At 32.3% G+C, this 15,795-nt stretch overlaps 1 protein-coding gene across 1 annotated transcript; it reads right to left on the bottom strand.

Moving 5' to 3' along the window:
* Positions 1-9,684: 9,684 nt before the first annotated feature.
* Positions 9,685-12,971, bottom strand: LOC133791071 (actin). Its single transcript, XM_062228959.1, has 5 exons — positions 12,820-12,971; positions 11,716-11,785; positions 11,204-11,597; positions 10,342-10,955; positions 9,685-10,051 (listed from the first exon to the last, which is right to left on the bottom strand). Exons 2-5 carry the CDS (start codon positions 11,773-11,775, stop codon positions 9,986-9,988), a joined length of 1,134 nt encoding a protein of 377 aa, XP_062084943.1. The 5' UTR covers positions 11,776-11,785; positions 12,820-12,971; the 3' UTR covers positions 9,685-9,985.
* Between the last annotated feature and the right edge of the window lie 2,824 nt (positions 12,972-15,795).

The following is a 15,795-nucleotide window of genomic DNA, read 5'->3' as shown; positions in this document are numbered from 1 at the left end:
ACAATGTTTCCAGCAGATTTCAAGCCTTAAATACTTAGTACTAAGCCTAGGCAACAAAATCCTATATTAAACTCACCCCAAAACACAGCATACCACTCAAATTAAGAAGCAAAACTAGAAAACCCAAAAAGCACCATTGAAGAGTGATGGAACCAGAGGTTACCTAAATTTCTCTGCCCACATTCGAAAAGCCTGCTGAGATTTTAAGCTTAGCAACTCTAATTTCCCCAATAAAATCTCCAAACTCCACCACAATTGCACTTGGCTTGACTTCTAGGCGAAAATCTCCTCAAACATCAATGTGTACACCAAGAAAGGAAGGAAATGAGCAAAAACATGAATGAGCCTTCTCAAGGTTGCTGCCTAATTAGTTAACCCATGTGGTCAAATGACCATAATGCCCCTTGCCCCATTTAACCTCAAAGGTTACTCCCAAGGGCAATCTGGTATTTTTTCATAATTCTCGCTATCCTCAAATAAGTCTATCAAACCAAGTATTCATCAATTAATTCCCATTACTCTAATATTCTCGGTAATTTACCAAACTACCAAAATACCCCTAAGCTCACCTCGAGCTGGGTATTTTACCCCATTGTGATTTTTTCGCTAACTCCCTAGGATAGCCTCGTGCTGGGTAACTCAAATATATCCACATAATAATGTGGCCACAATTAAATATCACACATATTTACAATTATACCCTCAGTGGGTCAAAATTATAAAAATGTCATTCTAATAAGAAACGGGCCCACATGCATATTTAATTCACTTAAACATGCAAGCATAATCATAATATATTAAAATTCACATAATAACATGCTCATAAAACATAGGCACACAATTATTGCCTCCCAGCCCCCAATCCAGGCACTAAGCCATATTAGGGAAATTGAGACGTTACACCAGGAGTATCAGTGGCCGCGACCACTGGCCTCTGTCCCCCAAGCCGCGACTAGGGATAATCAGTGGGCGTGACCACATTGCAAATTTCAGCCTCCAATTTTCAGTTTTCCAAAAAACATCCCATTCTCTTCCTACATGATTTTGTAACCTTCATACACCTAATGAGAGTTAAAAAACATGTCTCCAACATTCATATTACATTATGGCTTTGTGAAATCCAAACTCAAATGTGTAACATACAATCTACACATTATTGGGTAATATTTGGGAGTTACAAATTTGTAATTGACTTTGTAACTCCAAAATATGTCACATTTGGGCACACACATGTGTCCCATTTTGTAACTCTCAATAATATGTTACATGGTGTGACAAATCACATTTGTGTGACAAATCAAATTTTGTCACATTATTTAATCTAACATTATATTATTTAAAGTAATATAACATTCCCCCACTTAGATTAAATAATCATTTTTTGTAACACTTATTTAATCAATCAAACATTATATTAAAATATAATATTCCACCACTTGATTAAATAATTACTCTCTATAGAAACATTTGCATTAGTGCATAAAGTAAAATGTGTTTCGACTTGAATTTTACCTTAGTGTAATTATCCCAAAGTTTGTTGAAATTTTGGTTGCCAAAGCATTGAACCACTATTCCTTGATAACAAACTAGTGATAACACACACACACCTTTGTTATGTTCACTTGAGACCTCAATGTCTTGCTTTTGCACCGTTAATGGCCATGTGCACATTCCATTCATAGACTTTTCTTGAGAATGACTCTGAATCCTCATGAGGGGCGGCACCACTCCTAGGTCTATATAGGTAGAACTCTTACAATATTTTGTTACCCTAAAATACTTGTCTTTTCAAGACAGAGTTCTATTAAAAAATATTTCGGTTTTAACCCTCATTTGGTAACACATTAGTACTCATATCTTAGATAGGACTAATTTTTGAGTACTACTTCTATTCACTTGATTAACTTGCTATTACCTATTTAACCTAATACTAATTTGGTTACTAGTATTAAGATAGGTTACCATTAACCGTGAATCTCTTTAAGGAGTATAAGTCTCATCCCTTGAGATGTAGAAATGATTCAATTTGAGTCATTTCTTTTCTCATGTATGCATACTTAAACACTCTCATTATTTTATTCGAACTTTGTTGCTAGTTATAATTTGATTAAAATGGTTACACCATTATAATAGTGATTTTGACCATAGTCAACACCCCTTCTATTTTATACTTCAATATCCAAGATAAACATTTTCTTGAATTTTTATTCTAGAAACCTCTTTGTTTCTAAATTCTCCTTTATGTTTTAAATTTATTCCTTCTTGAATCAAATAAAAACAATAACTTTAGACATCAAGCATGTCTAGATTTATCCATTCTATACACATATAGCCAAATTGATTTTGAATGTGGAATTCTAAGTCACCTATTTAATATGATGACCAAATCAATCAACCATTATGAAAATAAATTGATTAACTTTGGAGCATCACCCCCACAATTCTCACAGAAATTGAAAATATCACTTTTAAATAGAAATTTCTTTATTTCTATTAAGTCATTTATCATCCAAGATAAATTTAGACTTATAATTCCCAAGGTTCATCATGAGTCCTTTAAGTCACATGGTTAATTTCTCAATAGATCAAGATAAACAAAACATCAATGTTTATTTATTTTGATTTATTTACTTGCTAAATCAAGACACACTTATTTGAAAGTAACTTTCACTTGGTTTCTTTCTTTTATATATTTCACAAAATAAAATACGTGAACGCAAGTGTCATGTGAAAATTTCTCAAACAAATAATCACTAATTTTTACTTTTAGTTGTCTAAATAATCTCAAAATTACTTAAGCAACTTTTGTGCATTTTCTAAGAGTCTCCTTGAGATTCTTTTGAAAACACCACTTTGAGCCATTGATTTTCCTCACTAAGATTAATTTGAAGATGCCAAAAACCCTTAAATCAAAGAAAATAAACCTTCATTGATTTATTTAAATACTTTGATTTCTTATACTTTAAAGTTGGATTTACAATTAAAATTATCCTCCCATTGAGATTGAATTAATCATATCACCATTTTATTATATTTAACCAAAATGAACAAAATTCTCATCAATTCATTCACTATTTTGTTAGGAAAAACTTATACAGGATATTTATTTATTTTCATGTAGATCTAATATTAAACAAATTAATATGAGATAACCTATAATATGTTTCTAAAATTGAATTCAAAGATAAACAAAGATAAGAATACTTACAGTATACGTACCGGAATAAAAGAGTCATTCCTTCAGTTTCTCTAACTCTTGTATCCTTTCTGTCGCAGAGTATTATCAAGAAGCTGAATCGTTCTTCTAATTTCTTCACAATCTTCCAATGTATCCTTAGAATCACCTAGACTAGTGTGGGCAATTCTCAACACATGAGATAGATACAGAGAGAAGAATAATAAAAGGCTTAGAAAATGACTTGTGTTTAGAGAGAATCTAAAACTATTAGAAAACCAGTGAGTAAACTTATTTGTCGTCTATCTTGACTTCTCTCTAACCACTCATTTTATAGACTCAATTAGGCCATTTAATTTAATTAAAAAATAAATAAAATAATATCCAATTTGAAGCCCTAGGTCGAAATTATCATGGGCTTTAGGCCCGTGAAATTTCTCATTTGATTATAAGCTCATTTGACTTAAAATCAAGGTCTATATTATTTTCTATTGATTTAATTAATTAAATAATTATTTAAATCATTTATCAAATTAATTATTTATAATTTGAACCTTGATTTAAACTTATTTATTAATTTAGATACCAATTTCTCTTTTCTTCTCAAAAATACATAACTCTGTGAAACTATTCAAAATTGACCTGGTCAACTTTGATAATTCTAATTGATAATTAAATCAATTAATTGAGACTATCTAGATGATTTTATCCAAGATACAATGAGGACCATGGGCCTATGAAATCAAGCTCCAATAAATTATCATAAATCTAACAAATAAATTTACTAACTTATTAATTCCTCGTGACTCCACTATAGATTCGGAATTGCACTCTTGAATTCATAGAACGCTCTATAACAAATATAGATACGCTATTAATTATCTATTGTTACAACCATAATTGTCACTCAATCCTCTATAGACGGTCTACAATGAGATGGGACTAAAATACCGTTTTACCCCTCATTGTTTTTTATCCTTAAAACACTTAGTTTCTTGTAAATGATATTTCAGTAAACTAATTTAATTACTGAAATGAGATCTCTATCATTTAACACCTTGAACCAAACTAAAAGGAAACCATTGTTTCACTTCTTCATCAGAAGCTATAGATGTTCATATATATGATTAACACTCCCACTCAATTATACTACTGAGTTCCCAAGATGTAAGTATGGACTAATCTGTAGGGTAAGCTGGTAACGAACAAGTCAAAGAACTCAAATAATACAATCAATTAGAATACTAATTACTCATAATTGAGATTGAATTGACCTATGGTCAACTATATGACATGACTAGAATAGATAATAACGGTATGTTTACTTATCCTATCAACTGTCAATATTGGTCATGTCCGATGTAACAAATACATCCGATCTTATTTACTTTGCTAATGTTCTGGAAAGAACATAACACCACAATATGTAAGTAGATCATATCATAGATTGACATGTCAGTGTAAATCCTAAGCACTGACTAATCTTAGGAGTAACTTATTTTGAACATATAATCATTTTTATATTCCACTGCGATTACGTCACTATAAATACGATTAGCTATATGCTCGAGATTTAATAGAAGTTTATATTAAACAAATAATCATGAAAATAAAACATGTGAGCAAAATGATTGACCAAGACAAAAAAATGATTTCTATTCTTTTATTGATAATAAATGAGATTACAAAGAATTTGGGTTTTAATAAGGGCATAAAACCCCAACATATTTTTGGTTTTAAGATTCAAAATTGTTTCTCCAATTTTGTAATGTCTTCTAATTGAGATATTGAATATTTAAGAATTAATGTCACTAGATAATTCTAAAATATTTTCCAATTGCTCATACTTTAGACTCCAAGCCTTATGAGTCAATATATCTTCCCACAATATTTGAATCCGCCTTGATCCATTTTTCTTGCAATGGACACTTCCAATAAAAGATGTAACCCCATTTGGTTCATCTTTTCTTTTCTCATAAATTGAGATGCTCAACACTTAAATGAGAAATTTTAATTTCTCAAATTATTATTTTATTTACCAAATAAATGGTTACTAATCAAATTAATAATCATATTATATGACACACCATAAAATCATGATAATTCACATGTATATATCAATATACTTTTATATATTAACATAATTATGTCTCAATGTAGTTTCACATAATTTGTCAACATATGTCTATCATATTAACATGACTTTTGGATCACATAATTAATTGTAAGTATATCACAAATATCATACAATACTTCTCATATCCACATATTGATATATTCTATTGATTCACAAAATCAATATAGGCATGTCAAAACTACCAAATTATCATGCTTTATAAAATCTCAAAACATAATTTTCATATCAATGTACAACTATCTCACCTATAGCATACAAATAAGTTTTACAATCCCTATATTATGAAAATCATGTTAAAAGTTTACTTATGAGGAATACACATTAACTTTCACAAATGGATGTGTCAATTATGTCACAATGTATCTCATATTGTGTTAACATGTTAACAACTACACATTTATTCATATATCGATATATGAAAGAATGCTAATACAATCTCATTAATATTATAAAAATTAGTGTATAGCTTTTACACTTATCTTGTCTTACCACCTTTAAAAAGTTGGATCTAACAAAACTATCCAACTTCACTAGGTCTTGATTCATGGTCATGATTGTCTCTCCTTCCATTGAAACAAACAAGGGTTAAGCTTTTGATTGTTAGATATATATATATATATATTGCGTCAATGGAAAATAACAAGACTCTTACAACTCTAAGAAAAATAATACAAAGACAATATTGTTGATTAAATAAGATTACAACTCAATAACCAAAATACAAGTAAATGTAGAAATAAGAGGAATGATAGAATAATAAGAACTACAACTCTAAAACAAAAGATACAAATAAATATGTAAAGAGAAAATAGAAGAAGAGAAGATAAAAACAATAGTAGATATAAGAATTAACAATAACAATAAGCAAAACCCTCTCACCCATACAACCAAAGTGAAGAGAATTGAGGATCACCAACTTGAACAAGGTTTACAATATTTGTCCAAAAGCTAATTTCCCCTGTCTCAAGCAATAAGGGATTCTCACAATATTGGAAAACTCTATCGAATAATTAAACATTTTGGTGTATTTCTAGCCAAGTGCTCTAGTGGATAGAAATAGTGTTGTCTTACAAGTGAGCATTAGGCTCCTATTTATAGAGTTTGAGATACCTTTGAATTTCAAATTCCACCAACCCACATGGCTTTTACCGATGTTTAATTGGATATTTATGAAATTAAATGAAAATTTGAGAGTTACTTGGGATGTTAGAAATGTTCAAATTGGAAAGATCTAAAATAAGAAATTGGTTGTTAGCACCCCTGACCACGACCAGGAGTATCAGTGGCTGTGGCCACTGGCCTTTGTCCCCCAGGTCGCGGCCAGGGATAATCAGTGGCTACGGCCACAGTGCAAATTTCAGCCTCCAATTTTTAATTTTCCAAAAAAACATCCAAATCTTTTCCCACGTTATTTTATAACCTTCGTATACCTAATGAGAGTTAAAAACATGCCTCCAACAATTATATAACATGATTTTTTTGAAATCTAATCTCAAATTTGTAAAATACAATCTACACATTATTGGGTAATATTTGGGAGTTACAAATTTGTAACTGACTTTGTTACTCCAAAATATGTCACATTTGAGCACACACATGTGTACAATTTTTTAACAGCAATAATATGTTACATGATGTGACAAATCACATTTTGTCACATTATTTAATATAACATTATATTATTTAAAATAATATTACACTTTTTCTAATTTTTTACGGTGGTATTCGTTGTAGTTACAATATCCTTTCAGCAAATTTTCGAACACCGCCATAATTTTTTTTTGGAAAAACATAGTACTCCTCTAATTTTAATAACTTTTGGGTTTTAATATTTCTGGTTGTTGAATGTATAGTTAACACTAGTAAGAATATAAAATTTTCTAAAACTTAATTGTCAACTGATATCGCCCAATAAATTCCTAAGCGGTCGCAGTAGTTATCGGGCTATGTCGTATCCACAGAGAGGTAAAGTACAAAATTAAAAGAAAGATTAGTAAATTAAAAATAATAAACTTTGGAAAAATGCGAATTTGAAAAAGAATATAAACATTAAATGGATAAAATCGAGGGATTAGAATCAGAAAGAAAGTATGGAAGACATTAGTTTCATTCATGCAAACATATATATATATTTTAATAAAATTGATTCATTATACTCAACTATAATTCTACACCATTAATTATAGTTGGAAAATATATATAATAAAGCTCACCTTAAAATATGTTCTTTAATTAAATTATACTAACTTCTAATTTTAAAAACCTATCATATTATATACTTTAGAGCGACAAAATACCAATGGCAGAATGCAGTAAAAAGCATATAATATAACAAATATTCTAAATTAAATTAAAAACCTAAATTACATAAGAAGAGCATGACTAGACTTATGTAAAAGATAATAATAAATTTAGAACAAAAATTAGAAGAAAATAAATTTAATTGTAACAAATATATAGAAATGAAGAACAAAATAAAGAATCAATATATTAAAAATATAATGTAACACATGAACTCCACTCTAGCCTTTCCACAAGAAAATTTAGCCTAAAATAGGCATTGTTTTCACTCACAAAAATGTAAAAGAAAAAAAACTAAGTGTTTTTCTCTCCAATACTCTCTACTATTCCCTTGCACAATCTGATATCATTTTTACCCCATTTGGTCCTCTATTTATAGTGTAAATAAGGCTCAAAACGTGTAAAAATGTGTACAAAATAATGGGGAAAGTGGCTCAAAAAGCTGATGAAAATGGGAAGTGGTTGCTGGTAAAATGGAGACACGGATTGACGACGTGGGGAACATGGCAGGCGGCTGGTCGGGGCGTGGGGAAGCAGCAGGCGACGTGGCACGCATTGGTTGGCTCGGGCTGGCTGGCGCGTCAGACATGCGGCAGTGTGGCAGCGTCAGGTGGCAGGTGGTGCAGCGGCGGCTCGGCTGGTATGGACGAATGGCAGATTGACACGTGGCAGCGAGAGGGAGCAGCTGAAACTTGGGTTTGGGCTCCATTTTGGGCCTATTTCTCCTTCAAAAATACCACTTTATCATCATTTTTTTTCAATTTTAATTCTTTCTTTCTCCTTTCTTTTTCTTTGTGTCAAAAATATATTTTATTTCCTGAAAATTAAACACAAATTAAATTAAAAATAATATTTTCAAATATAAAATATATGACAATAAATCCATGAAAATATTAATTAAAACTTAATTAATTTTACACTTTAAGATTAATAAAATGATATTTTTGAGCACCAATCATCAACAAAAATATGAATTTCTAAAAATAATTCAAGTAAATGATAGACATATGAAAATATTATATTTTATATATTAACTAATAAAATTCCATATTTTTATAAAGATGTAAATAAAAAAATCTCCAACCCCCTATAAAAGATAATAATAATGTTTCTCATAAATTAACAAAAGGACAAAAACAAATCCTTAAATTTGGACAACTCTAAATGATTATAATGATAATAAATACAACTGATAAAATAAAATTAATAACAGAAAATTCTTCCATGGGCGACTCTCAATTCTAAAGTATCAGTTTTTTGAATTATTAGATTTGTGTGTCGAAAATAAATTAATATAAATATTCCATTGTATATGAGGTAGGAGTAATTACCTGAGAAGTTTAACTTGTCAGTTAAAAATTATGGAATGATGTAAATTATTCTTATGGTTTAATCGAAAATAAGAGAACAATTAGTCAAAATAAAAAATAGGAATTAGACGGGTGCATCAAATATACCATTAATTTTCTTACATTAGTACTGTTTTTGATATAAAATTAATTATAATCATTAATTAAGAGCCCTAATGTCGGCGGTAAATAGGAAAATCAAGTATGATGTATGGTCCATTACCATTAAATATTTTGAATCACCTGCCTCTTTTTTCTGACACACAGCTATGATTTGATTTTGAAACATTTAGCTTCTTCGTTTTTGCCAGTTTAAAATCGTAGTCAAAATTCATACTGTTCAGGGACATGTTCTAAGTCTCAACCAACTCACTATCACAATCAGTCCTCACTTTAAATTCTATGGGTCCTAGTATGTGCAAATATATCAGTACGAATGCATGGTGTCCAACCTTGAATGAGAAAGTACCACCAAGTTTCATTATTAGCAATCGTCACTAACGAATCACGTGTCAAATTCAATTGAACAACCCAAAAAAGGGGTTAACGGTAGAGGGGTCAATCAAAATCTTAACCAGTAACCCTTTATTAATCTGCGTTTGAATTTAAGAGACTTCGCTATATGAATCAGGCGAAGAAGATATAACTATAATGTGCAAGATGAGAACACACGCTACAGTTCAAGGACTACTTTGCTAAGTAAACGAAAAGGCAGTCAACAATAATGTAAAAGCCAAATAATAATGATAATAATAATATCTACTACAATGGAATGAAAGTCGAAAGGGAACACATATAATCAACAACAATAAAATGCAGAGAGGTTTTGCTAAGCACTGAACAAAATTCCATGTTCAAACACAGGCTAATAAGAAAAAAAAAACAATGATAAAAGAATAAAATCTCTCTGCCATGACCTCCAAAGACTTTTAGTTCATTATTCGAAACATAAGACACGAAAATTTTGAGAGAAACATATCCGACAAACAGGAAATTACACTTCCACTGCTCCATGTCACATAACTAGAAGCACTTCCTGTGTACAATTGACGGACCAGATTCATCATACTCTGCCTTGGCGATCCACATCTGAGTTTTTCAATACACCACAAAACAATAATGAATAAACTCACTAACATATTCATAAGGTCGTGCGACAATGCAAATTTTAAAAAATTGGGAGAATTATGTCATAAAATTCAATAACTATGTTATGTTAGAAGAAAAATGTGTCTAACCAGATTATGGGCAATCACTAGAACAAAAAAGAAGGCTAATGATCGTATTCACAATCTTAACACAGAACATAGTGTTAATGCCTTTGGTAAAGTTTTATTGTTATTGTGATGTGAGCCTCATATATTACTGCGTTAACGTACCTGCTGGAAAGTGCTGAGGGATGCAAGGATGGAGCCACCGATCCAGACACTGTACTTTCTCTCAGGTGGAGCAACCACTTTGATTTTCATGCTGCTAGGTGCCAAAGCAGTAATTTCCTTGCTCATTCTGTCAGCAATGCCTGGGAACATAGTAGATCCACCACTGAGGACGATGTTTCCATATAGATCTTTCCTAATATCAACATCACACTTCATGATGGAGTTGTATGTGGTCTCGTGAATTCCAGCAGCTTCCATTCCGATCATGGATGGCTGGAAGAGGACTTCTGGACAACGGAAACGTTCAGCGCCAATGGTGATCACCTGTCCATCAGGCAACTCGTAGCTCTTCTCAACCGAAGAACTTGTCTTGGAAGTTTCAAGCTCTTGTTCATAGTCAAGGGCAATGTAAGCCAGTTTTTCCTTCATATCCCTTACAATTTCACGCTCAGCTGTGGTGGTGAAGGAATAACCACGCTCAGTCAAGATTTTCATAAGGGCATCAGTCAGGTCACGACCTGCCAAGTCAAGTCGAAGGATAGCATGTGGGAGGGCATACCCCTCATAAATTGGAACAGTGTGGCTGACACCATCTCCAGAGTCCAGAACAATACCTGTGTAGAATTATAGAAAATTAATCAATAACATGGAAAAGCCGGAATTGCACCTTCTTTACCTTCATTCTTCACATCAATTCAAATCTGCCATTGATATTTGACTTGTTTTTCGTAAATGATGTGGCATTTTTTAAGAAATGACAAAATTAAGTTTCAGTCAGTTGAAATAATCTATCCCACTACACAATGACTCTTCATCCCAACACTACTAAGATTAAAAAAATAGCATTAGTAAAGTGGCTTACCAGTTGTACGACCACTAGCATAAAGGGACAAAACAGCCTGTATAGCAACATACATAGCAGGAGTGTTGAATGTCTCAAACATGATTTGGGTCATTTTCTCACGGTTAGCCTTAGGGTTGAGAGGTGCTTCAGTGAGTAAAACTGGGTGTTCTTCTGGGGCCACACGCAATTCATTGTAGAAAGTGTGATGCCAAATCTTTTCCATATCATCCCAATTGCTCACAATACCATGCTCAATTGGGTATTTCAATGTTAAGATACCACGCTTAGACTGTGCTTCATCCCCAACATATGCATCTTTTTGGCCCATCCCAACCATCACACCAGTATGACGAGGCCGACCAACAATGCTGGGAAACACAGCCCTTGGAGCATCATCTCCAGCAAATCCAGCCTAAAGAAGTGAAAAAACCAAAATATTAAACTACATTGTAAACCAATGGCATAATGCTCATTTACAAAAACAAAGAGTATTGACAGGAAAGTTCAAAGATGATTTCCCGATACTGTACCTTAACCATTCCTGTCCCATTGTCACAGACGAGTGGTTGAATATCTTCGCCGTCGGCCATCTCTTAATACCTAGAGAATATCAAGTGAAAATGATTTAGGGGAAAATATAGAAAAAGGAGAAAAACGGCACAACTGAAACACAAAGTAAAAAACACCCCATTCATTTAATATTAATATATATGAAAATCTAAGCTAATTGATGATTTGCTCAGCGAGCACAAGGACATTATTATTTATGATTCAAAGGGAATTATGGAATAAACAAAGGCAAACGCAAATAGAAACCAGTTTGATTCATACTTGCAAACAATTTAATCACATAATAATCAGCAAATCTATTGCAATCAAACATTCTTGGAAACAAAAAACCAAGCCAGGAGTAGAATGAAAGAGACAATGTCAGGTAACAAAAGTCATCACAACAAATGCTTACTGTTATGACCATGCAACATAAATTTGGGCCCAAATGATCTGATCTAAAATTTGTACTTCATAACCTACCCCAATAATAGGCAATAAAAAAACAGCTGAAAGAACCAAAAAGTAATATTTATAAGCATGGCGTAGCTAGGACCTTCAAATCAACCCTCAATAAAACAAATTCTTGCACACTCTACCTCCACCACGAATTACGAACCAGACACAAAAGACTCGCATTTCACAACATTAGGCACGGAAACAATCAAAATCTATCGTAGAACAAAACAAATTAGCTCAATACTTTGCCATGAATCCTTCAAAATACTTCTCCTATAGCCGAAATATAAAAACATTGACCACATTGTAACCAAAAAAAACAAAATCCGAACAAATGAATCAACCTACGAAAACAATGTGGCCGATCCACATCGAAAGATCGACCACAGAACAGTCATCCTCCCTAAAAAATTGAAAAAAATACCAAAGTTTTACCATAGATCCAACATCAATACAGAATCATTAAAACATACGCATCGGAAAGACAAGAACAATCACATCAAAAGATCACAAATAATAAATGTCAAGATCCGTCAAATCAGAGGTAATTTATAAAATCGCTGTTTAGGTCGCCGGCAAACAAACATTTTCTCGAGAAGCAAACGGAATGTGAGAGAAAAATTCACCTTGAATTGGGAATTCGCCGAAGAAAAAAATGAGCCTCCGATCTCAGCTGCCCGCCCTTTGGGTTCAAAATGGGTGAATATGAATAAAAACCCGTCGAAATGTGCGTCTAACCCAAATGAAATTCGCTTTTAAATCACACTGTTATGTCTCTCTCTCTCTCTAGTCCGACTTCTTTGTATCCCATCGTGACCGTTAGATACACGTCTAGATTGCAGCAGAAGCTGACGCGTGTCGTTGTAAATGGTGCTCCCGCAAAGACAGGCTGTTTGAAATGCTTTGTCAATTCTCATGTAAGTACCCATTTACCCCTATCCTTTTGTCGGGGGCCCATCACTGAGTAAGTTATGATCCGTTGATTAATGGGCCTTGTTCTCAGTTATGCTTCTAAGAATAAACTGAAGTCCAAATCTAAAGCCCAAGATCCAAATCAATCTCGATGTAAGCGAACAGAAGCCCAGAAGCTTGAAAAACTAACCCAAAAAAAAAAAAACACCTCGTGTTATCTTAATTGTGAAAATCTCACTTTGCATTATTTCACGTGAATCGCCTTACATGGTCATAATAAGTAGTGATATAACTCATTATGCCAGATTCAAAACCAGGGATAAGTACGGATTCATGATGAATATATTTTTACTTTTTATTTTATTTTGATTTATATCTAAAAATGTATGTGTGATCATCCAATCCATGAATCCAATCTGACATTTTTATACCTAACCTAACTTAACAAATCTAATCCAATTAAATATTGGATATAAAAATCATCATTTAATTCAATTCAATTAGTAAAATATAATAACATCAAAATTGAAAATCTAAAATGTATGTCTCAAAACAACAACTTGTTTAGATAATATATATTATTCAATGTAAATAGGAAAAACTAAAATACAATTCTACACAAAAAATACAATAGACAAGGTGTTTGATTAAGATCAATGTTACAACTCAATTACTAAAAGTACAAATAAATATAAATATGTAGAAGAAAAGGAATAAAAATTCAAAACAGTAATAATACAAGTAAAAAATAATAATAATAAGAACACAAACTCTCATACAACCAAAGTGTAGAGTAATATGGATCATCAACTTGAACAAAGTTCAAGACTTTTGTCCAAAAGCTTATTTCATCCATATTCTCTAAGCACTAAATGATCTCACAAGGAAATAGCTCTTTGAAATTATCAAGTATTTTTTGTGTATTTTCCAGCCAAGTACTTTGTGGATAGAAAATTATGTGTCTTACAAGTGAGCATTAGACTTCTATTTATAGATTTTTTAGACATCTTTTGAAATTTAATTTCCACCAACCCCCATGGCTATTACCAATGTTTAATTAGATGTTTATGGAATTAAAATTAAGATTTGAGAGTTATTTGGTATGTTAAAGCTGTTCAAATTGGAGAAAAGACAAAATTGGATTTGACTGCCAGGTCGCGGCCGCTAGTCCCTTCCTCCCAGAAAGCGGCCGCGGTCGCTGGCCTTTTCAGCCTCCCAATTTTAGTTTTTCTAAAAACGTCACAATCTTTTCCCACATGATTTTATAACCTCCATACACATAATGAAAGTTAAAATCACATCTTCAATAGCCATATCTCATTATGGTTTTGTGAAATTCAATCTCAAATGTGTAACTATCATTCTACACATCATTGGGTAATATTTGGGAATAACAAATTTGTAACTGATTTTGTAACTCCAAATATGTTACACTTGGACACACATATATGTCCAATTTTATAACTCTCAATATTATGTTATAAGGTGTGACAAATCACATTTGTGTGAAAAGTCATATTTTGTCACATTATTTAATCTAACATTATATTATATAAAATAAAGTAACACAATCAATTTATTTTAAGTACCTAACACAACCATTAAAGGCAAAGTTATATTTGCAATTGACACTAAGAAAGAAAGAGATAGAAAAAGCTTCTCCACTATATTGTCGTCATATGTGAGTGAGATGAGAAGGAGAAGTGTAAAAACAAGAGAGGGAAGGAGATTAGGATTTTTCTTTCAGAATGAGAGAGACTCAAAATGAAATTACTCTATCTAGATTATTTTTTACAATGGTGTCATAGGATGTAGGATAAGCTTAAGGGACATGCAATGAAAATTCATCAAATTAAATATATTTATATTTATATAATGTTATACCAATTTTATCAAAGTTAGATCATTTGAGCAATTAGGCAAGGTGTGCGTATCCCGATGACATGTGTCATGCATAGAGTGCTCGGAGACCCAACTTCGAGAGGAATATTCATACTTATCACTTGTACCCAAACACAGGAGCATGATAACACAACCAAAGCCTTTGCGATTCAAATGCTCAGACCCGAGAGACATGGAGCACAATTCACATGCGAGTGGATCTCGCAACCTGACAACTTAGTGTGCATGCCCACAAAACTCTAACATCGAATGTGCCCATTGGCAGGAAGGTGGCTCAACGACAATCCAGAATGTAAGACCAAATCACGTTTGGAAAATAGTGTGAAGACTTCCACCACCTCCTGCCATTTCCTATGCACCACATCACATTTTCACCATCCAAAAGGCATCGTACGATAGTGACTAGTCCCAATTGAGGCTGCTTGAACCTCTTATGTTAACTTGCAAAGGATGGCAATGCAAGCACCCTAATGTAATCATGTCAAATCCCCTTAATTCAGGTTTTGAGCATAAAACATTTTTGTAATATTGTTAATCACTCACCATTGCCTATAAATAGTGTAGTGGAGCCATTTGTAAACATGTACACTACCATATGGAACAAGCTAAACCTTTGTCCATTTGTAATCTCAAAGAGAGCATAAGCTTTTTCAAATTCCTTACTTATATAGTGACTCTTGGATTGTGCTTTATAAACAACCGAACCACGTAAAATTTATACTTTTACTTACCTTCTTGCTCTCTTAATCTTGGATAACGAAATCTCACGTCACCATGTAACATGAAAA

This window comes from Humulus lupulus, chromosome 7 (assembly GCF_963169125.1).
Source record: "Humulus lupulus chromosome 7, drHumLupu1.1, whole genome shotgun sequence".
Classification (NCBI taxonomy): Eukaryota; Viridiplantae; Streptophyta; class Magnoliopsida; order Rosales; family Cannabaceae; genus Humulus; species Humulus lupulus.
This window is presented reverse-complemented; position numbering and strand designations above follow the sequence as displayed.

What these genes read in the sequence shown, in the direction of transcription:
- LOC133791071 (XM_062228959.1), bottom strand. Translation starts at nt 11,775, where the DNA reads ATGGCCGACGGCGAAGATATTCAACCACTCGTCTGTGACAATGGGACA. An exon ending in ATGGGACAGGAATGGTTAAG is followed by an intron (nt 11,598 to 11,715) that starts GTACAGTATCGG and finishes TCACTTCTTTAG; the next exon opens with GCTGGATTTGCTGGAGATGA. An exon ending in CCCTCAGCACTTTCCAGCAG is followed by an intron (nt 10,052 to 10,341) that starts GTACGTTAACGC and finishes TGAAAAACTCAG; the next exon opens with ATGTGGATCGCCAAGGCAGA.